A 24,753-nucleotide genomic window follows, 5' to 3' on the forward strand; every position below is an offset into this window, starting at 1 on the left:
ATTTAAGGCGCATGGGGGATGCTAGCTTGAGATGGAGTTACAAGAACGTGAATGGCATGAGCATAAATTTACTCATTCCCATTCCCCCGTATACTTTTCTTTTTGCTCATAACTACCCCCTGTAGCACCAGTCTGTGTTGTAACATGTGTTGGGGTGAAAACACACATTTTCTTGTATATGTGTTTCTTATTTTTTTGTTAATAAATTTTCAAGCTTGCTTGCCAGAAAGCTGATGAATTAAATTGCAATCGCAACAACTTGAGAGCCCTTTTTTATTCCTTGACCTCTCTGCACACACGAAATCCCTCCCTTGATTGATGATGGGGCAATATTATGCACACAGAGTTATTACATCAAGAAATCAATCACAAAAAGTATTTATAAAAATAAAGAGAATTTTCTTTATATGGTAAATATATACATTTTTTTCAATTTCCTTTAAAGCTAGCATATGGCTAGAACCAGGGGTGTAGTCAGAAACCTATTCCAAAGGGGTTAAAAATGAATTTCCTAAGATTGAAATTAATAAACCAATTTTAACGACTTTTGCGTTCGAATTTGAAGAATTTGACAACTTATTTGCGCAATTTTAACGTTTGGCGATTATTTTTCCAATTGAATTTTTTTTCTAACTTATGAAGTTACTTTTCAAACGTATGATACTTACTTTTAGCGTTTAAAGTTACTTTTCAAACCTTTTGGAATTCAATTTAGAAATATTTCTTTATTTTGTTTGTAAAGTTGTAGCATTTGACATTTCTTTTCAAACGTTTGACGTACAATTGAATGTTTTGACATTTGTTTGTGTAATTCTAACGTTTAGCGTGATATTTCTTTCTAATATTTGTTATCATTTTCAGAACGATTTGCGTTTCTTTCTTATCTTAATTTACAATTTTTTAGTCTTAAAAAATTGTTTGGACGTCATATTTGGCGTTCACATAAATTTTCTAACTTCCCACCGTTATTTTTTTAAACGTTTGACATTGCTTTTGTAGTGTTTGGCGATTGTTTTCTAACATTTAATATGTCTTATATTTAAAGATTATTTTATATTTTTATATTTGGTATTTCTTTACTGGAATTCTTGCCTAGTATTTGAAATATTGTCTAATGTTTGACGTTTCATTTTTAACGTTCGTGATTTTAAACATTTTGACAATTCTTCGGTTTGAAAATCTCTCTAGAACATTTTTTTATGTCCTAAAGTATCTATAAAACACCAAAACTCGCTTAATGTATTTCCTTAAACTAATATTCATTAAATAACTTTAAGAAATATTCTTTCAACTTACATTAATTTATTGTTTTTGCCGGTAGACCTGTTGGTTTTTCTTTTCTTTTTTTTCTTTTATTCTTGGCGATTTGAGATGCAAAACAGACGTGGAGATTCTTTCACAGAGAATCGTTTATTCTTCTGCTTTTTGAATTTTCGTTTCTTTTCAGTGTTGAAAATCACAATTAACACAGAAAATTTTTAAACTCACACGCGATTGTCAGGAAATCACTTTTTTTGGGAGTTTTGCGGTGCTTTAAAAAACACAAAAGAATTTTCACATCAAAACGACAACGAAAAAATCTTCGGTGGCTTCTCTTCGACGAAGTACAACACACAACAACGGTCAACCAAAATATTTTTTTCTCTCTTGGGCACTTGGCGCTTTTTCCTCAAATGTGGAAATTTATGATGGGGGATGGTGGGAAATATTGTGGGAAAGGGGTTTAGAGGTGATTTTTTTGGTTAACTGGGAGGGAGTATGGAGGAGAAAAATGAGAGAAAATGGCACAACAATTTAATACACCGACAGCAAAAACACAGAGTGGAGGCACTTTTGTAAGATCCTGATCGATGGTGAGAATCAGATGGAAAACATCCTGCATAGGACTTTCGTTTTTTTACTCTCAAATTTCGCAATATTACTTAAACACTCAACATCTGGGTAAGTTCTTATTTCTGTGTTGTCAACACTGCATGCGACATGCAATTAGTGAGGTGATTGTGGCACTCTTTTCGGCCTGAATTGATAAGATTATGTATATTTGAGGGGGTGCCGAGAACACCTGCAATATATGGGGGAGATAGTTTTCACGTGATTTTCCCTTTTTTTACCAACAGGTAAGTGGACTTGTGTCTGTGTTCATTGTCACGCACACTTCACACTCACGCTGCGTTTTCTCACGGCAATACAATGCTAAAAATGCAGCAACTGGGGCCACACTATATACAAAGTTGATTAAGCCACGTGAGAGCACATGTTGGGCATTTTTTCAGTATGGAATAGAACTCCGTTCACAGAGTCTATATAATTTAAGATTTCCCTGTATTCCAGTTTCAATATAGTTGATATATAGTGATGAGAGTAGTCAGTCCTAAAATCCTATGCTTTGCGGTTATCTTCTATATAGGTGTAGTACTTATAGGGTCTTCCACTTTTCTTTCGGAAGACTCACTCACATTATTTATGAATGCTGACTCGTGTTTTTCTTCGCAGAAGCCACGGAGGAAAAAAAAGTCAACGTTTTCACTTTCGCGCTGCGAAATTTATTTTGCTATGTATGCCAACCCTGTGCGCGTGGTGTTACCCACCGAGGGCATGGGGTAGGCCCTCTGTGTGGCAAGAAAAAAAAATCCAAGATATGATGGGGGGATCAAGGAAATCTCTCGTGTATTTTGGCTTTCACTCCTTTTTTCCTCTCTCTCTCTTTTCATGCAAGCAACCTCTTAACGAATTCGAGATATATCTTCCACCTTGTGTTTATACACCGTTCAACATTAATAATCCAGGTGTCTGTGTGTGTTGTTTGTGCACAATTTTTTTTCTTTATCTCTCCACCTTCAGTCTTCCTCCGCGCGCACTTCTTTTTTTTTATCACGTCCTCACGCACCAATCTCACTCGTATGTTTATCCTCGGTTGATATCGTTAAGGCAAAAAATTAATACAGTTTTTTTGTGTTTTTCTCTTCTTTTCCCAACTTTCCCCGCAAATCATCCACAAAATTCAGCGTGTGTGCTTTTTTTGATGATTCTCGGTAGCTTTTCTCATTCACAATCTCTCCTTTCCTCTTTTATTTTTTTTTAGAATTATAATTCCTTATTTAAACACATATAAATGACACAGAAACTTAGTTTAACAGAGATGACGTGTGTACAGTATATTAGAATTAAACTTTATTCAGCGGCTTTTGCCACAATACTGACGGGGCGCCCCAAAAGTCCGTACTTTCGCCAATTTTCCCGTGGAGGGGAAACGGGATATGACGTCATGTTTCGTTAAGTTTTCCATGCTCCACACACATACGAAAAGGGGAGACCCATAAGCATTCGTGGTGTGTGCGCAAAAGCAAGTAGAGTCGCATGCTTTCCGCCCCAAGTTCACGCGATAAATCACGCAAAAGTGCGTGGAAAGCCCAAATGGAGGGGTGGGTATGCAGACCAAACATCAAAACATCCCCCAACCACCCCACTACACGGTGCCGGTGCAGATGTTGAGCTTTGGGGCGCAAGCGTGTCAATTCACTTCGGAAGCTGTCGGTCTTGCAGTGGGGACCGCACCGTCAAGTCCGAAACACCCCCGCAGCTCCATGTGGCACAAACACCCGCACAAAAGCTCCCTTCACAGTAATGTAAATGAGTGTTATATATAAACCAGCAAAACATACAGTAAAAATCGTGTCATCCTTCACCTGCCCCAATTTATTGACTTTTACGCACCAAGATGCTGCACAACACATCCCTCACCCTTTTGCACGGTGAGAAGAGAGCAAAAATTCCCGCCGCAACATCACATTGCGATTACAATTCAACGATGATGGGGGAATTTTCAATTTGAAATGAATTAACAGCAATTAAGCATGCAAAATGCCAATTAGTGCGATAAAGCAGAAGCCCATGATACAATCTATCTCGAATCATTGCGCATAATTTGATGATTCTTTTTTTGTTTTGGACATTATGCGGCAGAAAGAATAAATCTCGAACGAGAAATATGGATGGAAATGAATTTTAGAGAAGAAATTTGAGCTTTTTGGAAATTTTTAGAGGAAAAAATATATTTGTGACGTCATTTTATGCATTTTCAGAGAAATATTTTTTGAATTACAGTGGGACCCCAGTACAACGACCACTCGGATGTACTCTTCTCACTCATTATTTTCAATGCGCGAGAGTAGTATAACCAAGCGGTCGTTGTACTGGGGTCCCACTGTATTCTCTGATGGAAAATAAGAAGTCTCATTGTCAATTTAATATTATTATTTTCTATTTATTTCCTATACAAGATTTACGCGTACTCTGATTAGATTATCGAAAAATGAGTTTTCCAATACAGGAACAGGTAAACTTCTTTCAATAACGATTTTTTAAAGAAATGATGCCCTGATGATGCAAACATAGGGGTCATGGGGCAATAAAAAATTGTTCGGCGTAAATAATTCTTTTAATTTAAAACTTATTTAATAAACATAGGTATTTTTATAATAAAGAAAATTTTAAAAATATATTTTTTATTAATTAAATAAAACGCACTTTTTACAATATAACGTTATAATTTAATTTAAAACACACTGCAAACTGCAAGAGGGATATAGATAGATAACAATTACTACTCGCCTTATAAAAGAAAAAAAAATATGAATCAAAATATACATAGCCAAAGGGTTACTTCATCCCTTTTCGAAATTTAACACGAAAGGTTGAAGATAATACCCGGGTGGAAGTGAAAAGTAGTGAATTGGAAGTTTTCTTCATTTTGTGTTGAATGTTTCGGACAGAAAATTATGTTACGGTTATGTTAAAATTGTTTCTATACCCAAGTTGATTTACATAAAAGGGAAGCCAGGAGTGTACCCTATGGTGTGAATTGTCTGGGTTGTACATGGAGCTGAGCCACCCTCGGGAGGCGCCAGGGTGCACATTGTAAAATGAAGGCTCCCCCCATGGGGTGAAACACATTTTTGGGGGTTGCAAATGCAACTGGTGTTGTTCTTCGCGTGTGCTCTTCATTGGGTTTAGAGTTGGATGTGAAGCACACAGGGGCGCCAGACGGTGCTTTTTTTTTGGGGTGAAGAGCACCATGGGTGGATCTGAGAAGACAGAGAGCGAGGGATGGTTGAGGGGGGGAGTGGGTAATTCCCTCCGAAAAGTGGCCAATTTTCAATTTTAAACAACACAAAACGACACACATTGCCCGCCCCAGGAAGTGGACTCGGCCCTAACGGAATTTCAGTGGGTGGGAGGGTTGCATGAAGAAAATTGAGTCATTACCTTTGTGTAGAAAACTCCACATACAAACAATTTACAAAAGATGCCACCCTGGCGCAACACTTTGGGCAATATTAGGGTGGGCTTTTTGTTTCGGGGAAAAGCACTCTTCCGGCTCCCGCTACATTGTGAGCGAAGATTGGAAAAATGATTAGAGCGCTTCTCTCAATCAATTTTCCATCCACTATATTTGTATGTAGGTACCTACATGTGTGGATATCAGCCTCTAATGATGCCTCACTGACTACAATGTCGACCGTTGTTGGTTTAGATTACACGGAATGATTGAAGGTAATTTTTTCAGCTCATGATTAACAAATGATTTGGCCAGTTTTTCTTCGTACAACATTTTTAATGTCTTCATAACATCACAATGTTGGTGATTTAAGCTTAAAAGAATTTTAAAAACAGTGATGGGAAGCATGTGATGAAGAAGGACATAGAAGGAGATACAGGATTTTGCATTAGAAGGTTTCGAAAAGTTTATTATCATTTAATAGAGGAACATGGCCCAATTCTGACCCGTTTAGGCCTTTTTCAATCCGATATTACTTAAAACTGATAAAATTTTAAATATAGAAAGGATAGAAAGTTATGGGAGTAAAAAGAGTATTTAATGGGCTTTAAAATGGTATCAAATTTAAGAATTTTTTTTTTCATTTTTTATCATTTTTTTTTTCATTCTGCGGAGACCTTTGGATGTCTGAATTGGCCAAGTTCCTCTACACATAATTTTCCAAACAATATATTATTATTATTTATTCAGATTTTATTAGGTGCTTTTCTCCATATCGCACCGTATAATTTACATAAGAATAACTACGGTGCAGTCTCTTATGATTTCATTTCAAAGAATAATTAACAATTTGAGAAAAAAAAATAGAAAAATAATTAAAAAATTGACAATAGATTAGGAAAAAAAAAAATTTAAGCTAGAAATTAAAGTTCATCGAATACTTCAATATATTTCAAAAATTTAATTACTTTAGAGCTATTAGCCTCAGAAAAGTTTAGTAATTCAACAGGATTTTTATTACCAAAAAATATTAGTCTTTGTGTTTTTAGTTTTGGGCAATCTTTTAGTATGTGTTCAATAGTCAAAACGTTTTTACATGAGGGACATTTAGGGGGAGGGGAATCTTTAATAAATTTATAGGATTGCGTGAATCGAGAATGGCCAATTCTTAGTCTTGTTATTATGGAAGATTCTTTACGGGACATATTTTGAGGGATTTTAGGTCGATCAGGACAAGAAATAGCCTTTCTCGCGTATCCAAACACTTCTTCTTTAAACCAATTATATTTTTGCTGTTTCGAATATTCTTTGCATAATTTTAAAGCACTAGGAAGGGGAATGGATTTAATAGTTACAGTGGGAAGGAAAGAGGCAGACTTGGCTTCTAGGTCAGCCTTTTCGTTACCTGGAATGCCTTTATGTCCAGGAACCCAAAGGAGGGTAACTGAATTTGCCAGTCGTGTTAATAGTAGATTGTTGTAGGTGCCATGGCGGAAGAAATTCTTGTACGTTAAGTTGGATAGTAAAATCACCAAGTATACCAGCTATAATTGGACCAGCCCAATAAAAAAGATTTCTGTGACTTTTTTTATTCTGGAACGATACAGCATCACTGTATCCTGGGGCGTTAGAATTTGCCAACATACGGGTAACAGATCTAAGTTTAATATCTTCAAAACGTTTTTTCAAGGGGGGAACTCCAGCTTCAGCAAGCAAACATTCAACCCGGGAAGTTTTAAAGGCACCAGTACTCAATCTATAACCTGCATTGTAAACGCTGTTTAGGGTATCTAATGTAGTTTTGTAGGCGGCAGAAGCATAGACCTCGCTTCCATAAAACATTTTAGCTAGAATCATAGACTCATGTATCGCAAGAAGAGAATCTCTGTGCGAACCCCAAGTAAACCCAGACAAGCATCTAATGACATTGAGGCGAATTAAGCAAGATTTTCTTGTTTCTTTTACATGATAATCGAATTTAAGCTTTGAGTCCAACCAAATGCCCAAGTATTTGTACATTTCTACATATTCCAAAATTTTCCCATTGAGGCAAAAATTTCCCAGTTTCCCACAGAGACGCACACATTCTCTTTTATTACAAAAATGAAGAACTTTTGTTTTATTGGTAGAAAATCTAAATCCATTTTTAGAAGCCCATTTATCTACTTTATTTATGCAACTTTGAAGTTCAATATAGCTGGTAGAATTATCTAAAGTATCATTATAAATTACTATATCATCTGCATATACCAAAATTTTACAAGGATCATGAGGAAGAAAATGTGAAAAAATACCATTTATTGCAATCAGAAACAATGTTACGGAGAGAACTCCGCCTTGAGGCACCCCGTTCTCCATAAATTCTTCCTTAGAGAGAAAATTATTAATTCTAACTTTAATGCTGCGTTTACTAAGGTAAAACTTTATAAAAGATAGCACATGATCATTGACTCCCCAGTCAGTGAGTTGTTTTATGATGACAACATCCCAAACCCTGTCATATGCCTTTTCTAGATCGAAAAATACTGCTGTTGTATGAGATCCTCTACTAAAGGATTCTAATATGTCCCCACACAATTGAACTAATGCATTACTGGTGCATCTTCCCGGTCTGAATCCCACTTGATTGTCATTAAGGAATTTTCCCCTTTCTAGGTGCCAATTAAGACGAAAGTTTATCATACGTTCAAAGATTTTCAAGTCACAATTGCTCAAGGCAATTGGTCTATAGTCAATACTATCGCTACTTTTCGGAATGGGAATTAGAATAGAAGACTTCCAATCTGTTGGATATTCTTCTGTAATCCAAATTCTATTATATAATGCAAGTAGATGGTTCAATGAACGTGGGGGCAAATTCTTAAGCATACTATAAGTGATAAAGTTTGGTCCACAAGATTTACCGGAACTCTTTCTTAGTGCTACTTTTAGTTCTGTCAAGGAAAATTCTGAGTTTAGATATGATGGTACTATTGGTATATCATTATTGGGCAAACTATCTGTTATATTTTGCTTAGCAACTAATTCTACAGGTGTAAGAGATGAATAAGCAGAAACACTAGAAAACTTCTTCGCTAGCAAATCGCACATTTCTTGTGGGTCTGTAGATGATCCAAAAGAACAATCTACTTTCTTTATGCCTGAATAATTGCACCCTCTAATCGCTTTAATTTTATCCCACATTTCTTTGGACGTAGTATTCATTGTAATATTTTGTGTAAAAATGCGCCATGATTCAACTTTTGCTTCATTAATTTTTTCTTTAGTTAAAGTAAGTAAAGTGATGTAATTATTTTTATTCTCGGGTGAAGGATGTTTTTTAAATTTTTTCAATGCCGTTTTCCTTTGTTTAATAAGTAACTTAATTTCGTCGCTCCACCAAGGAACCTTTCTCTTACCACCACTTGGACTACTAGTTGGGATTGATTCTTTGGCAGAATTAAAAATCAATTCCATAAATACTTCATAATCTTCTGAAACTGAAGAAGACAAAGTAAATTCATTATTATTTATTAGATTAGTATAAAGAGTCCAATCAGCTGCAGATTCAATCCATTTTTCACATTTTAAGGTACTACTAGTGATTGAAGATTCTAAATCAAAGAGAAAGATGGGATAATGATCACTACCGTGTAGATCATCAGCCACTTCCCATAAAAATCTAGGTCCAAGTTGAGGTACAGTCAAGGTTAGATCAACGGCATTAAAGGTCCCATGAGCCAGCGACAAGTTAGTTTTAGTTCCATTATTCAAAATTATAAAATTATTTTCAAGTAGGCATTTTTCTATCATACTTCCCCGATAGTTTGTTTTATTACTACCCCATTGTGGATTGCTAGCGTTAAAGTCGCCCATGAGAATAAAAGGTTGTGGTATTTCATTTAAAAAATTTTCAAATTGATTTTGAGTAATAAATTCATCTGGCTTAATATAGAGAGAAACTAGTGTTATAGGAAAATGCCAGTGAATTTTCACAGCAATTGCTTCTAGATTGGTATTCAAAGGAATAAACTCAGATTTCCAACCATTTTGAACAAATATCGAGACTCCTCCACTCATAGTAGGATTATCAGATTCATTTAAATGAAAAGCCTCATACCCTCTAAGTGAGGGTTTATTGATTTCTACTGGATTAATTTTTAGATGTGTTTCCTGAAGGCAGAGAGCCACAGGACTATAGGTAGAAATTAGAAGATCTATTTCAGGCTTTCGCGGCCAAAAACCGCGGCAATTCCATTGAATGAAAGAGGGAGACAGGATATTGGTTGGGTAATTAGAGTTTTTGTTTATTCTTTGGGATGTATTAATCATATCAGTGACTTTAAAATCATTGCTCCATCTCTGAAGACAGAGCAGGTGACATTGGAATTTCCGTGTCTGAATCTAAGAAGTCGTCGGGTGAGTTATAATCGGGGGATGGGGAGAAAGGTGGGGAATCGGGATCAGGGGGGTCATTGGAATGGGGGAGGGGTGTGGATAGGGGGGGATGAAGAGAAGGTGGTGAGGGTGAATTGAAATCAAAACGATTTTGCAATTCATTGTAAAGAGAATGAGTGTTTCGTAGTTGTGAATTTATGTTTTGGTTAAGTTGCGTTGCGAGTGAATTTGTGGCAGAATTTGTGTTAGAAATTTGTGAGTTTGTGCTGTAAGTTGTGGGGGTGAGAGTTGTCATTTTTGCATTTTTAGAGTTATTTGTTACTTGTTTGTTAATTTCGATGCTGTTCATCACGCGTTTGAAAGATTTGTTAGTGACTTTTGGAATATTCTGAGTTGGAGGCTTAACATTTTGAGATTTAAATTTTGAGACTGCACCTTTAGATACCCGAATTATGTGCTGATTGTCCTCTTGGGATTTGATGATTTGTGCCAATGTTGTCTGTGAAGAACTTGGTTGGGCAAATGGTGTTGAAGATTGTGGTGTTGTGGATCCTTTCCTCTTTCTGAATTCTTCCCTCGCCAAGTTGTAGGGAATCCTCATCGTCACACGAATGGCGTTAATTTCCTTCTCCTCAATATACCTTGGGCACACCTTGCTGAAGCTTGGGTGACTAGCTTTGCAGTTTACGCAGCGGGGTTGAGATTGATTTGGGCAAGGTCCTTCAGCATGTGATGGTTCAGCACAAAAGCCGCAAGTGGGAACATTTTTCTTCGAATCGCACCTCTTCTTCGTGTGACCCAATTTCTGACAAACGACGCATCGGAAAGGTGAGGGGATGTAAATTTCCGTCTTGCACCACAAGTAGCCAACACGGATTTCAGCGGGGCAAACAGGTGAATTGAAGGTCAAGAGATGAGTGCTGGTATCTACCCATTGGTTGTCCACTTTCCGCTTGAGGCGCTGCACACTCACAACTCCCTGTGAGGCCAACTTTTTGCAAATTTTGTCAATTTCGACCTTCATGATCTGGCTGCATCGGATAATGGCATGTGATTGATTCAATACGCCGTTTTCAGAGACATCAACCGGTTTGTTATCAGGCCCAAAGGTTTTGAGATTTTTTAGAGCTTCAATTTGCTGGATTGTGGCCGTCTGCACAAGCACGTCTCCGCTATTCAACCTCGTGTATGTCTTAAAATCTTGCGCACTTATCTTTTCCAAGCTCTCTTGGACATCAAAGACGTCCATTTCCTTTACAGTAGCCCCACTGAGCACAAAATACTTCTCGGAGTCAGATGGGTGAGTGAAATAAGAGTGTTTGAGTGCTTTGTAACTCTTCTTCTGAGAATCAGTAACGGTAGGCATTTCCCCACGATGCAGCGTATTGTAGAGATTAAATGTATCAGGGGGGCCGGGGCCCCCCGATTTTTCACTCATTTTCGAGAAAAACTCACTCACTCAGAACTTTCCAATAATCAAGAATAGAATTCACGTAGAGAAAATCAAAGATCAAAAGAGATCAAATATAAAAAAGTAAACCTTTTATGGATTAAGGAACTAAACCAATACAAATATCGCTCTGTGCACTCGAAACAGGTCTATCTTGCTTGAGAGTTAACACAGGACTGACAAACAATATAAAACATTTAAAACAACAGACGTATTATCTACGTTTTAGGGACGTAAACCAAAATCTATGCAAAGAAGTATTTTTTTTATTTTTAAAAGATTCTAATTGAATGAAAAGGAACTACTAATATTGATTGACTTTAAAAAAAAATATATTTTTTACAGCTCATTTGCCCAATTCTATCGTCTGATGTTTCTTTCCAAAAATTTTTCCCTTTTTTTGAAACTGCTCTAAAGTTTTTTTTTCTAACGTTTTACATTTTTTCTAACGTTGTTTGACGTTATTTTCTTTTCCATTAGTTTGGCGTATTTTATTCTAACGTTAATTTATTCTTTAAACCTTTTATAATCTTAATTAAATTTTTTTAATAAAATTTGCGAATTTTTAAATTATTTTTATCCTAGACGTTGCATAATTGCTTTTGATTTACAGAATAAATTCCAGAACTACCTACCTGAACTTTAAGGATACTTAGAAATCCTCCCTGGCCACACCACACTGTCTACAATTAATTTACAACCAAATTAATAAGATACAAAAAGAAACGATAATCTCTCACATATTCTTCGGCAATTTTAATCGAAAAGAGGCGTAAAAGGAACAACCCCATTACATAGTTTATGTGCCTTTTCTGAAAATCATCCAGTTAAGTATGTTTTCAGTGTCAAACTGGAGTTTTTCCTATAAGCTGTGTGGAGCTATAAATCTTCATAAAAGCCCCCAAAAACTCCCAGCATGTAAAAACCCTTGGAAAAATGTAGCTTCATGCAAAATATGTGTGTTGTTTTGGGGGCTAGAAATCAGTGTGTGGAGGAAATTGGTTAGAATAGCCCATATTGGCCCCGCTGTATAGGGATGTTTGGGGGAGGAACTTCATCAGTCGCGTGTTGGGAAATAATGAGAAAATTGCAGACGTGTGGGGGTGAAAAATATGAGAATTTTAGGGGTGGAATTTTGAGATGGGTGTAGCACGAAATATCGCCATCCGGGATACTAAATCTTCTTTGCTATTTTGCCTTTTCTTTGCACTTTCCCTTCTATTATTATTTTGTGGTTTAGAGCATGGCGGTGCGGGGGCTCTTAATCAAAAATTCTCCATACGAGAAAAGTTCAGCCTGGGCTCTCAATTGTGTGCACTTTGCGTGGGCCACATACGGTGGGGTGGTGTGGGGTGGGGGTGGAAAGCTTGACCGCTTTTCGCAGTCACTCCAGAGCAATTTAGCGAGGGGGGCTGGCCAATCCCCCGAAAAAGGTTAAATAAGGTTGGAGATTTTGGCGTAACAAACTCATGTGGAACATGAAAGCGACGTATAAATAATTCCTGTTGCTTTTTAATTTATTTCATCCAACACAATTCACGATGGCGGAATCGTTTTATCATGCACACCAGCCCCGAAAGAGTAAAAAGCTCAAAATGAGAAATTCTTTTTCGGTGGGTGCTGAAAATTCATTAACATGGCTGTAATTGAGGAAGAGGGCAGGCTCAACGAGCTTCACCAATGACTTTCTGGTTCTTTCCTGTTCCTCAGGATGGGAGCTCTGTGTGGGGCTTTGTAGAAATCCCTCCACATGGCGTGTGCGCTATTTTCCAATTTGGATTCCCCAGCGCAAATCCTCGGAAAGGATGTACTTTCCTCTCTCATGTTGTCATGAGAGGAATTTTCTTTTTTACTTCCTTTTACTCTAACTTTAAAATCAACTTCAATGAAACTTGAAGCTTTTACGGGTTTTATTTAATTTGAAAAAAAAAACGTTATTAATTTCCATATATAAAATGAAATTCATTCGACATTTTGGATGACCCTTAAGCTCTTTTTTTCTCGAAGAACTAAAAGAAGCTTTTTCTATGCAATTTGGCATGCAAAAAGCCCCATGTAATTTCAGACGCGGTACTCTCCTCCCCTCTACGTTAGTATACCGGAAAAAAAATCCCCCAAAATACTTTATCCACGAAACCACATAACGATTACTATTGGGCAGACCCATGGCGAAGCTTTTGTGGGCTTTGCCAAGCCACGCTGAACATTATGTAAGCGGATAGCCAGTGGATAGCCAGCGGCTTATGGGGGTTGATACCGTAAATTATTGCATACAAATTTTTAATGTCTAAATTTGCATGAAATTCGTTCAATTTCCTCCCCCGCGAGCCAGCTCCAACTTCACCATTCAGACCATGCGAAGCATTATAAAGAATTGATGAAACCTGGCAATTATTGAGAGCGTTTCAATGCAAAAGTAGGTATACCCCCATACAATTTCTCATGTCTCAATGAGGACTCTTTGCCTATATTTTCGGAACTGGGCGGGAGGGATGGAAACATGTTGGGGAGAATCATGTTTTCGAAAATGCTCCACTTCCACACAATGCACTTATGTGAAATATTTCATGAGAATTTCCACTCTTACACACCGATTTTCTCCACAGACGGTACTCGTATAATGAAATGGTTGAAACATTTTGTAAAATACCCAGGGAATGTCTTCACGACAATCAATTTAGTGGGCGATTACGTGAGAATTGTTGTTCATTATAACAATTGTAAGGGTGGGGGTAATAAACTATTCTAACAATATTCTAACGAAGAAAAATTTGAAATTTTAAATAATATTTAGTCAACTAACCTTTGTGCATTCCGCTAAATTTATCTTTGAGTACGGTGAACTCCACAATGTCGCCGAATTTCTGGAAGAGAGGCAGCAAATCCCCCTCCTCGAGGTGCCGAGGAATCTGCCCAACGAAAAGCTTCACCGCATCCGGCGGAACTTGCGGGTGGCTCGTGGCAGTTGAGGGTGACGACGGTACTTCCACCGGGATGAGTTCGTAACCCACAAGTGTGGCAATTGGGTGGTCTGGTGAGCCCGTGGGAGACGCTGGTATCAGCATATTCGACACGTCTTCACGTACGCACAGGCGTTTTGGCATTCACGATTATTTTATGTTTTTCCCTCTATCTTTTTTAACACACTTTTCTTTACCACTTTTTACTACAAATTGTCGGGAATGATGAGCATTAACTGAAGATAAAACCTATTTAGGGAGAATAGAAAATAAAAATGATTTAGTATTTGGATAATGACGATTTATTCTTATAAAGAATTTTTATATATGTATTATGTATAGCATTTATTTAATAAACTAGTTGAGCCCAAGCCCCCAATCTCGTGTGAGCAAATTTCATTTGAAGCTAAAAAAAAATGAGTGCGAGTTTAAAAAGAATTTAGCCCAATAGAATTCTCAATTTGGCCAACTTATAGGCGAAATATGCAAATTTAAGACAAAAAGTAGCGAATTTGTATAGGAACTATATCAGAGGGAAGTAAAGAAGGGTTAGACATACTGAAAGGTTTAAACATAGAGTACTGTATTATTTTATTTTAAATATTATAACCCATTATCTAGCTATTTAGTAGATAAAATGAGCAAATTTCACGAAAAAGTAGCAAATTTGTATGGAAAAAGTATTAGAAATTTTTCTAAAATGTAAAAAAAAAAGAATGTAAACCTTCAATTCTTTTTAATCGAACTGTCTAAGACACACAAGAAATTTAAAGAAAAAGGAAATTTTAATTCTTGAATTTAATTTACAAAGCGTTAACATTTAAGACCTATTAAAATTGTTTAGCAAATGATGCTCAATAAAAAATCATATTCATACAAATTTTAGAAAGAAGAAAAAACCCAAAAATACCCAAAGAATGAGGAGAGAGGACGTTCAAACAATCGCCCGCACATTTCTCTTTTTTTTTTCTCTTGGAAAAGCCACCCACACCCCCGCATGCTTTCCGGTCTAATAATACGAATATGATGGTGTCGCGGTGGAATCTTGGGAGTCACGATCCACGATAATGTCTGGCCCAGATTCCTTCTTGGCGACAACAGGATATTAAACTTCAACTAAATGTGTATGTAATAACGCCGATAAAGTCAACTCCATGTGCGACCGCCTCTACCCCAAAGCCTCCCGCTGAGTAGCAACCCCTCGTGACTCTCATGCGGGGGAGGGAGGGATGGGCAAAACGATTATTTTTACTGGGAAATTGAATCGCTTTTTTATGGGATGCAATTTAAATCGTGACGGATATTGCGTCGGTATTTACTTAATCAAATTAACTGCCACTACACCAAGGCGGAGGATGCTGCAATGGCACCCAGACACTCTATACCATGGGGGTCGTGCTTGATGTAAATTTTAATGCTTCAGAGGACAGACACGGCCTATTTTTCAACCCTTGGCGCGTACCACTACTTAGGGCCTCCGCCCTGAAGGGAGGCTCACACGATGAAGAAGAAAAAAATGGCAGCAAGAAGGCAAGAAATGTGATGAAAACGTACGAACGATTTATTTTTGTGTCTGTCGCGAAGCATGAAAACCCTCCCCCGCCCCACAAAACCCCCCACCAGCAGTCAGAAAAGGGATTATTATCGGTCATGAAAAATGCAAGATTGCAAAGAGACGATTCTCCTTGTGAAATATTTCCACCCATTCAATTTTATGAAAATTTCCCTTGAGTCACATCACCAATAAATTCAACATCGGCAAGAAAGTACTTTCGTGCCAATAAAATGATCAATAGAATCGATTTTTTATTCTTCGTAAAGCCAATAAAAGACAATTTAGTGAGAGAATTCGCTGATTTCCCGACGTTTTATTGCTTTCACGAACTAAAAAGCTATATAAGGAATATTGTGGGAAAAGAATGTTTCACAAAAGGTTCCAAATATTTTATTATTTTGACTACAAGGTATAGAGGGGTAGGGTAAGAAAGGAGAGGTTGGAACTTTGTAAATATACACTTGTGGATTTACCTTAACACCGTCAACACCAGAGTATTATAAATTTATTTTTGAAATAAAACTTTTGTGCAATATTTAGAATTTATAAAATACGCATCTAACTTAAAAATTAAGATAGAATGAGCTAAATAATGAACACTGACAGGCATCTAGAGCCTTAATCGAGACAGTTTTTTAAATACTTTCAATTCTTTTTCTTTAAATAATAAAAATTAATTTTTCTCTATGCAAAAAATGTCAAAGGAGTTTACCCGCTTTCTATATGAGGAAACTGACTCACTTTATTCGAAGCAATACTTAAATTACAGTTAATCTTAAGGATTAAAAAAATAAGAAATTTCTTTAGAGACTACACATTTTACATGTCAGCTGGAAAAAACCGTCAAAAATTAGCTGAAAAATTAGCTGAAAAATGCAGAAAATGACGTCATTATGACGTCATAATGACGTGCTTTGTGTCTCTTTTGATGTATGAAGCTTTTTTATTTCTTTAAAAAAAATCATTGAAAAAGTATTAAGTCGTATTCAGTCTTTCCTGCCTTTTTGGCTATTCCTTATTCTTTTTTAATCTTCCACAAGATTACGCGTATCCCATTTGATTCCTGGAATAAAAGGTTTCCTTATGAGTAGCGAATAAACTCCTTTTCTTCAATTAAAAATTTAAAATAAATTAGTATTAATAAGTAAAGCTTCAGATTCAGTTTTTCCCTCATATAAAATGGAATTCTTTCACATTGAAATTTGTCCTTGAAGAGAGAAAGAAAATGCAATTCTGTCTTTTTGAACTCTTTCTGTGGCTCATTAACCCCCTTTGTGAGACACACCATTCACCCCTAATTCGTTTGGGAGCCATAATTTCCTCCAAGTATTCTTGAATGCTATCGCAAATTCTGATCATCATGTGAGGCATCTTTGTAGTTTGATGTCCTCGTTCGATGTGTCATTGACTCTGCTGGTGGAGGGTTGAGGCGACAAACCCCCTAGCAGCAGGGAGACGGGGTGTGTGGAAGCAGAGGGAGGGTATTCATGAGGGAAAAATGTGATAAAGAGAGACACAGAATAAATCCCCAGTGTCACTATGTTGCCATCCCTTGTGCCGAAAGTGTGCTCATGTGTTGGAGGTCCATTACAGATGCGGTGGCAAAAACCACCCCCGTCCGGGGTTGGTAAAAAAAATCCCATCTCTGCTAGCATAATCAATAAAACACACACATTTGAAGGTCTCTCGGAGCTCTCGTTTTGCCCGTACACCGCTCTCTCCTTTCACTTTTCCAGGGTTGTGTGCGCTCTTGTACACCACCACCCCTTGAGAAATTGAGGGTGGCAGACACACGTTTTGTGTATTTCGCAGCCCCCGCCGTACCCTGAGTAGATCCCGTATATGTGTGATACTTTCCACTGTGATTTTTTTTTCAACGCTCTGTCGCATGAGGGGGTGGAAAAAGGCGTACAAAAGTCACCCCATCCGTTTGGTATACAATGTCGTCTCCGCGTGCTCCACAAAATGAGAGCGAAAGTGAAAAATTTCAGCATCCAAAAATGTGGCAACTCCACCATTTCTTCAGAGGGCGAGGGTTTTGCAAAAAGGGTGCGCACGTGTTGGGGAATTTATGTCACGAGATAAGTTCAAATTAATAGTGAACACCCTTTGGGGTTGGAAAAGCTATATGTAGCTCTTTGAGGGTTTTATTGGTACTGCTGAAATAAATTTTTAGCAAAATAAAAAAGCTTTTTTTTTAAAACTTTCTCAAAAAAGACTTTAAGCTCCTTTTCTCGTAATATTCTCTCTATATAGAAATATGGGAAATATGTGACTTTTACTTGAAAGCTTTGTTTGAAAAGCTCCCTATAAATAAAATACAATTTGTCGTAATTTTCACCCTTTCAGAGCAGGATTTAAGGGCATTTTGACAGCCGAAGGGTATATTCATTGGAAGGCCAAATCTGCAGCCATAAAGCCAATTTTCATCTCTTCCGTCTGGCATTCTCTGTGTCTTCATTCCATCAACTTTCTCTATATAGAATACACAGTACAACAACAATGAAAAAAATCCCTTTGTCGTTTTAATAAATAAAAAATGTTCCAAAAGGATATCGACTTTACGATCATGTTGTTGCCATCCACCATAAGACATTCTTGTAAATCACTTATCGCAGTCACTCGACGAATGATGTATCGGAATCAGAGAATATATGGCATGAAAGACGCAGCAGAGGGGGGCGTGTGCAGATGAAATGGAAGACGATATTGCTGTGCGAAGAAGGAACTTGATGGATTTTATGTAAGTGAATTTTATTGCGTGAATTTATCACGATATATTGGAGGCTCTTTGAGTAAATGTGTTCAATGCGTCTCAAGAACATGAAATTGTGCCAATAATTGGGGGCATATTGCGAGGAGAAATTGGCGACAAGGGGGACACTACGCTGAGATGTGGGGTGCTGTGGGGAAGAAAGAGCCAAATTCTTCAACAATTTACCCTCGTAAATATCTCTGTTTAGTTGAATAGTGGAAAATCGATAACCCTGGCTTGTGAACACCCATGAAAACATCAACAATCCCTTAGTGAATTCAAGGGAAAACATTGTGCTAAAGACTCCGCAAAAATGTTTTTTAAGATTCTTTGAAATTTATTTTAAATTGAAATTAAATAATAATGCAAATTTAACGGAAAAATAGCGAATTTATATGGGAGGTATATTAAACTGAGATGGGGATGGTAAAATGTAAGAATAGAAAATATCCCAAATACTTCAAAAAGCATTCTATCGGTTAAGCTGTTTTGGGAGACTTCATTTGCCACAAACAAACAGATAATTCGGATTTAAATATTTTAACAAATTAAACGTTAATTACATATTTTTTGTAAAAAAAATTTTAAGGAGTAGGTTTTAGGTCATTTTCTTAATTATTGACAAAATCTCTAAAATCCCGTGAAACCTACAATATTTGACCTTTTAAAAGGACTAATTTTTAAAGGAGATAAACCTTAAAGCTGCGGCTAATAAATGAAAAAGATAACAAACTCGTAGGGATGAAAATTCAACCTTATCTTTAAAATAACGACAAAATTACTATGTAGGTATATAACATAAAATCCAAACACAAATTCACGCACTCGCAGCACATCCAAGCACATCTTTGCAAGGAGGAATCATTCATGAGGGGTCTCTTCGCTCTTGTACGATGAGTTGAGCGTCCTCTGGGGCAGAGGTGGGCAGGGGCAAGAAGTAAGGCAGACGGAAAAATTAAGTCAAACCGCGCTCAGGGATGACACATGCGGCGGCGGGCGGCCGGCGACTGGCGACCCCCTTTTTGCCATCGGTTTACGCACTCATGCGCACTCGTACGCACCGAACGCGTCCACATGCGACGCCGAGAGACGCATTCCCGCGTCCGACGTCGCACATCACCGCACTCTCTATGCCCATGGCTAAAGAGGAAGGGATTGAGGTTAAAGGACGACGAGGGGAGTATTATATATACCAATCTCTGGTAAGTTTCTAGGCAAAGTAAAGTTATTCACAGTGTGGGATTGTATTGAGAATCCATTAACATTGAGAATTTGAATGGTTGCCCGGAATTTTGAATTCAATATAGGGAACAATATGTGTGCACATATTTTGTGAAAATGTGTTGGTATTGTAACATATAAGGCTTAACTTGACCCTTTTAAAAAAATCTCGTGAAAAGAAATTGACTGAAAATAATAATTGAAAGTTTTCTATTGATGGATATTTGATAAAAATTTATTGAATAATAATGATTTTTTTAAAGGGATCCCATTTAGCAGCTTTTATTTAGACAGTGATGTAGCCAGGGTGGGTGTTAAGGTGTCCAAACACCCCCTTAAAGTACCAGCAGTACTTGTTTCTTTTTCTCATAATCAGACGTCAAACGAAAGTAATTATTACGTTAGAAAATAATCGAAATTAGAACGTTAGAATTTAATCGACAAACATTAGAAAAGAAACATAAAGATTAGAAAGAAATGTTAAAAGTTGAAAAAACGTCAAAAATTAAATTAATTAAAAATAAAGAAAACAAAAAGCATTTTGAAGTTTACAAAAAAAATAACGTTGAACGTTAGAAAAGAAAAAAACACGTTTAAAAAAATTAAAAATATCAAATTCTAATGAAGAAGTATGTCTGGAAATATCAAATGTTCGAAAAAGAATGTCAAATATTAGAATTTAATTGTCAAACATTAGAAAAGACACGTTAAATATTGTGAAAAAAAAATGTCAAACGTTAGGAAATGTTATAAATGTCAATTTCTTCTATATAAATGTCAAATGTTCGAAAAAGAACGTTAAACGTTAAAATTAAATCATCAAAGATTAGATAAGACACGTTAAGTACATCAAACGTTATTACTTAAGCAGTATAATGTCAAATTTAGGTATAGAAATGTCAAGTGTTCGAAAAAGAACTTCAAACGTTAGAATTACAAAAACATTCTGCCAAAAGCTGATTAGAATGCAAAAACCGTTAATATAGATTTAATTGTCTCTATCGTTATAAACCTCTCGATTATCGTGACGATTTTTATAATCTTATTAACTTTACGTATCCTTCTATGTCCTTTATAACAAAATCATGGAATTTTATATAAAGCTTCTTTGTAGCTCTTTGTTAATTTTTGAATATTAAACCAAATTTTGATAAAAGTTTTCAACTAAAATAAAAGACTTAATCTTCATTCGCAAAATTTTGAATAAAAGCCGCGAGAAAAAAATCCACCTACATACATATTTCTTAATTTTCCTGACGAATTTTAGTTAAAGCCAATTAAAACTTTCTCGTTGGAAACTATTATTGGATGAAGAAAATTCCCACAGTCTTGTGAGATTCACATTTAATTGACACACTAAAAGTTTCGGTGGTTGTACAAAATATATACATACCACTCTTTAAATTGGAAAATTAATTGGAAATATTTTAATTTACACCGCACATTACAAATTCTTTTATATTAAATCCATCAATTGCCTGACTTGTTGCATTTTACGTGTTAATGAGATTTTTTTTGTTGAATAAATTACCTGAATTATTTAACTGTTTTCACTAAATTTGTGTGCAAAAATGTGGCTGAAATATGAAATGAGAAGGAAAATTCGTCAATTGAATACATTTTCTGTGGAGCTTTTTCTCCCCATGCCAACACGGGGAGGATGACATAATAAAATTTTAAGCACCCAAAAGCGTCGAGGATAACTTTAAAATGTTAATCAGGGGGATGCCATCGCGGGGCATATATTCTTTTATTTTGCACCCAAAAAAAGTTTTCCCATTTCTCGCCTAAAGGAAAAATGAACATCTTCTGTAATTCCAAAGTGCCGGGTTTTATTGTCAATAATGATGACTGAATGCGCAAATATCTTGGACTCATTCATAAGCCATTTTAATAAAATCCACCCCTCGTCATTTGCGCCCTCATTAAAGAGACACCATAAATGCGTGCAAGTGCCCCTAAGACGGGGGGGTGGTGGTGAAAACAAAAAGAGAAAGAAGAAAGAAAAAAATTTGAAGGACTGGTTGTTATAAGAAAAAAAAAGGTTCAACTGTAGAGAGGAAAATAATCGGGAAAGTTTATTAGATTGCTGAAAAGCGGAACGGTTTTTTAGGGCGGGGGTGGCGAGGGATGAGACAGTACGAAAGAGTCGTCGTCGGTGTGGTATGAAAAAGCCCAAACAGTATGAGAGTAGAAGCGAAAATGATGTCTACCGCAACGGTGGGGCTTTTAATAAAGAAATAAAATGTTTTAATGTCCCTGCAGATGGAGGGAAATCCCTGCGTATAATCCTGAAAATGTTGTGTGTGTCGCAATTAAATTTTTCCCTCTGCCGTCAGCCCACCCAGCCCCCCTCCGCCCCGGGTGCTTTTGGCACACAGAGAGAATGGAAAAGTGAGAGTTGCAAAGAGCAATGTGATGTTTAATCAAGAGAAATCCACGAGAAAAGGCAAAACACCCCCGTTTTTGCGACCTCATTCTCGCCTCATGCATCGCATTTCGGAGTCACCCCGAGGGGTGGATAATTCCTCGAAAGCTGTACCAAGGGAATTACACCATACCAAAGCCCAATAGGCCCGGCAAAAGTTTGTCAAAAATCTCACAGATAAAAAATTTGCCGCATTTGTGCTTTTCTTATGCAGATAGGTAGGTAACTATCAAATTTTCTATGTAGTCTTAATCAGAACCTTTCACTTGTATATATAAATCAAACGTGAAAATTTCAAAAAAAGCTCATAAGCTCATATTTCCCAGAAAGATAAAAGAAAGTTGTAGGGGAAGAAAGGAGTTTATGCATTGACCTTTGAAAAACTAACTCATCCACAAAACAATTTAAACCTATTTTATCTTGTAGAGATTCCAAAAAAGCTTAAGGAAATTGTTAAAGAAACTTCTCATTTTCAACTGATATCAAATATAAAAAAAACCGTTAAAGATTACCTAAAACATTGCGTCGCCATTTGCAATTTTTGTTCCTTTAACCCTTTAACGTTTTTTGGGTCATACCCTGACCCAAAACGAAAATGATTTTTTAGAGATACTTCTAGTTAATATTTTTGGATGCTTTCTTCGCCAGTATAAAGCTAAAGGATCAACCTTTCAAGACATATTTTTTTGATTCGTCCAATAAATTCCTTTATAGTCGATTTTTTGCACCAAACTTGGGAAAAATTGGTCGATTTTCATCACTTTGAAAATCAGTCTTTTTTTCTATTTTATAATTTTCCGATAGTCTAAATCGACTTGAATCTTATAAATAGACTAAATAACAAGAAAAAATTGCTTTATGGGAACCTTGAAAGTCGAACCAATTTTCCAAAACGTTTTTCCAAACTTTTTGGGTCAGCATATGACCCAATGGACGGGAAGGGATACAAAACGCGGAATTTTTGACAACTCATTTCCCATACATAAACAGTGCGGTGAAGTGGCTGGATGAGCCAGGATTTTCAGTGATTTGAGTGATTTCCTGGCCAGAATCTCTGGCCAGGATGTGTTCTGATGGAGGGATGGGTATCCTCCTTTAGTGTTGTGTTAAGTTTAATGCAATTTTGTGGTAAATAAGTGATAAATTTAACGCAAAACCGTGACAAGGTGCGTGTTTATAGTGTGGAGAAGTGGCTGAATGAGCCCCGAATTTCAGTGATTTGAGCGATTTCCTGGCCAGAATCTCTGGCTGGGATGTGCTGTGATGGAGGAATAGGTATTCTCCTTTACTATTCTGTTAAGTTTTATTCAAATATGTGGTAAATAAGTGGTAAATTAACCACAAAACCGTGGCAAGGTGTGTGATTAGAGGAACCTTTACCTGGGATGACACTGAAAATCCTGACCAAACTACTTCTGGTCGGTCTGAATCTCATTGTAGTTCATCCCAGGGTGCTTCCGAGGCGTCTTGGGGGTAACATTACCTGCCACGGACACAGAGTGCTTCTTAATTGTGAATATCAAAAATCCGTGTTTTGTATCCCTTGCGGTCCATTGGGTCATATGCTGACCCAAAGGTTTTCCGGAAAATCTGTAAGTTGGAAAAATTTTTTTTCGACTAAAATCTGTATAATTACGCCCAATGAGTTGAAAAACAGCAAAATTTCCAAAATCGGCCCAGCAGTTTAGGCGCGGACCTTAAAGGGTTAAAACACCCTCCCTGTGTTTTTGTCGCGTTTAATTTTCTTTTCATCATTGTGACCGAAGAAAAACCCCAGCGAGGATGTTAAGATAGGTACTATATCACATAAAAGACAAAACTGGTACTCACTACCAATTTGAATATTTTAAAGTATCACAGAATTCATTTTAATTTATTGTAATAAATTCCACATATTTGTGTAGGGAAATTCAATTACTTCTGATTTGTCAAAAGAAAATTCGGAAAGACGTTTCCTTTTTAAGAAAAAGTTAATGTCTTTTGAGGTTAAGGCTTTTTGTCCCTAATTCACATTTTTTGCCAATTTTTACCGGCTTTTCACTATATAATCCCAACGGAAAATGGGAAATTTCTTTAACGTTTTCTTAAGCTTTTTTTATTCCCTACAAGATTATATAGGTCACAATTGTTTTGTGAATGAAGAAATTTTCAAAGCTCAATGCATAAACTCCTTTCCTATATAATAATGTTTTGAGAACATTTTCTTGTCTTATGAAAATTCCGCAGAACTACAAAGTGATTCAATTAGTCCCAGTCTCCTCTACTAATTTTAAATTTCACTGACTTTCTAATTTTTTTCTTTATAAAAATCACCCTCTGACTAATCAATTAAAATCTTTGCTTTTTAAATAACCAGTTAAAAATTCAACGAAAGCTTTTTCCACCACACTGCGAAAAAAAAACCCAAAAATTAACTCGGTCTACCCCCAAAAAACAAAATGAATTTTGCGGACAAAATGCCGCCGTAGGGTTGGAAAATGGAAAATAATTTTCAATTGATTGAGTTGATAGGTTGCTAAATTAATGAATGGTTTCTGGCCAAAGTGAGGAAATTTATTTATTCGGTTATTTTATTTCCATTGACAAAATTGGGGAGCCAGTTAAACAAATATTTGCCGCAATATCCAATTTTCGGTGCATATATGTAGTGAGATTTTTTTTTATCAACCACGCTTATATATTTTGGGTGGTGGGAGGGGTGGGGGTGTGTATTGAAATTTGAATGATTG

General features: G+C 36.5%; 1 protein-coding gene across 10 annotated transcripts in view; it reads right to left on the bottom strand.

Annotated features, from left to right (window-relative positions):
* Positions 1-14,003, bottom strand: part of LOC129792948 (CUGBP Elav-like family member 4) — a 538,090-nt gene extending 524,087 nt beyond the window's left edge. For 9 of the 10 annotated variants that reach the window (XM_055832442.1, XM_055832441.1, XM_055832432.1 and 6 more), the window contains exon 1: positions 1,297-3,204. Coding sequence is in view for 1 of the 10 variants with exons in the window: in XM_055832412.1 (XP_055688387.1) it covers positions 13,909-13,918 (10 nt within the window). In the remaining 9 variants the exon portion in view is untranslated. Of the gene's footprint in view, positions 1-1,296; positions 3,205-13,908 lie in introns of those variants that run through there. The other variant, XM_055832412.1, reaches the window with a different exon arrangement.
* Between the last annotated feature and the right edge of the window lie 10,750 nt (positions 14,004-24,753).

The sequence above is a fragment of the Lutzomyia longipalpis genome, chromosome 3 (genome assembly GCF_024334085.1).
Source record: "Lutzomyia longipalpis isolate SR_M1_2022 chromosome 3, ASM2433408v1".
NCBI lineage: Eukaryota > Metazoa > Arthropoda > Insecta > Diptera > Psychodidae > Lutzomyia > Lutzomyia longipalpis.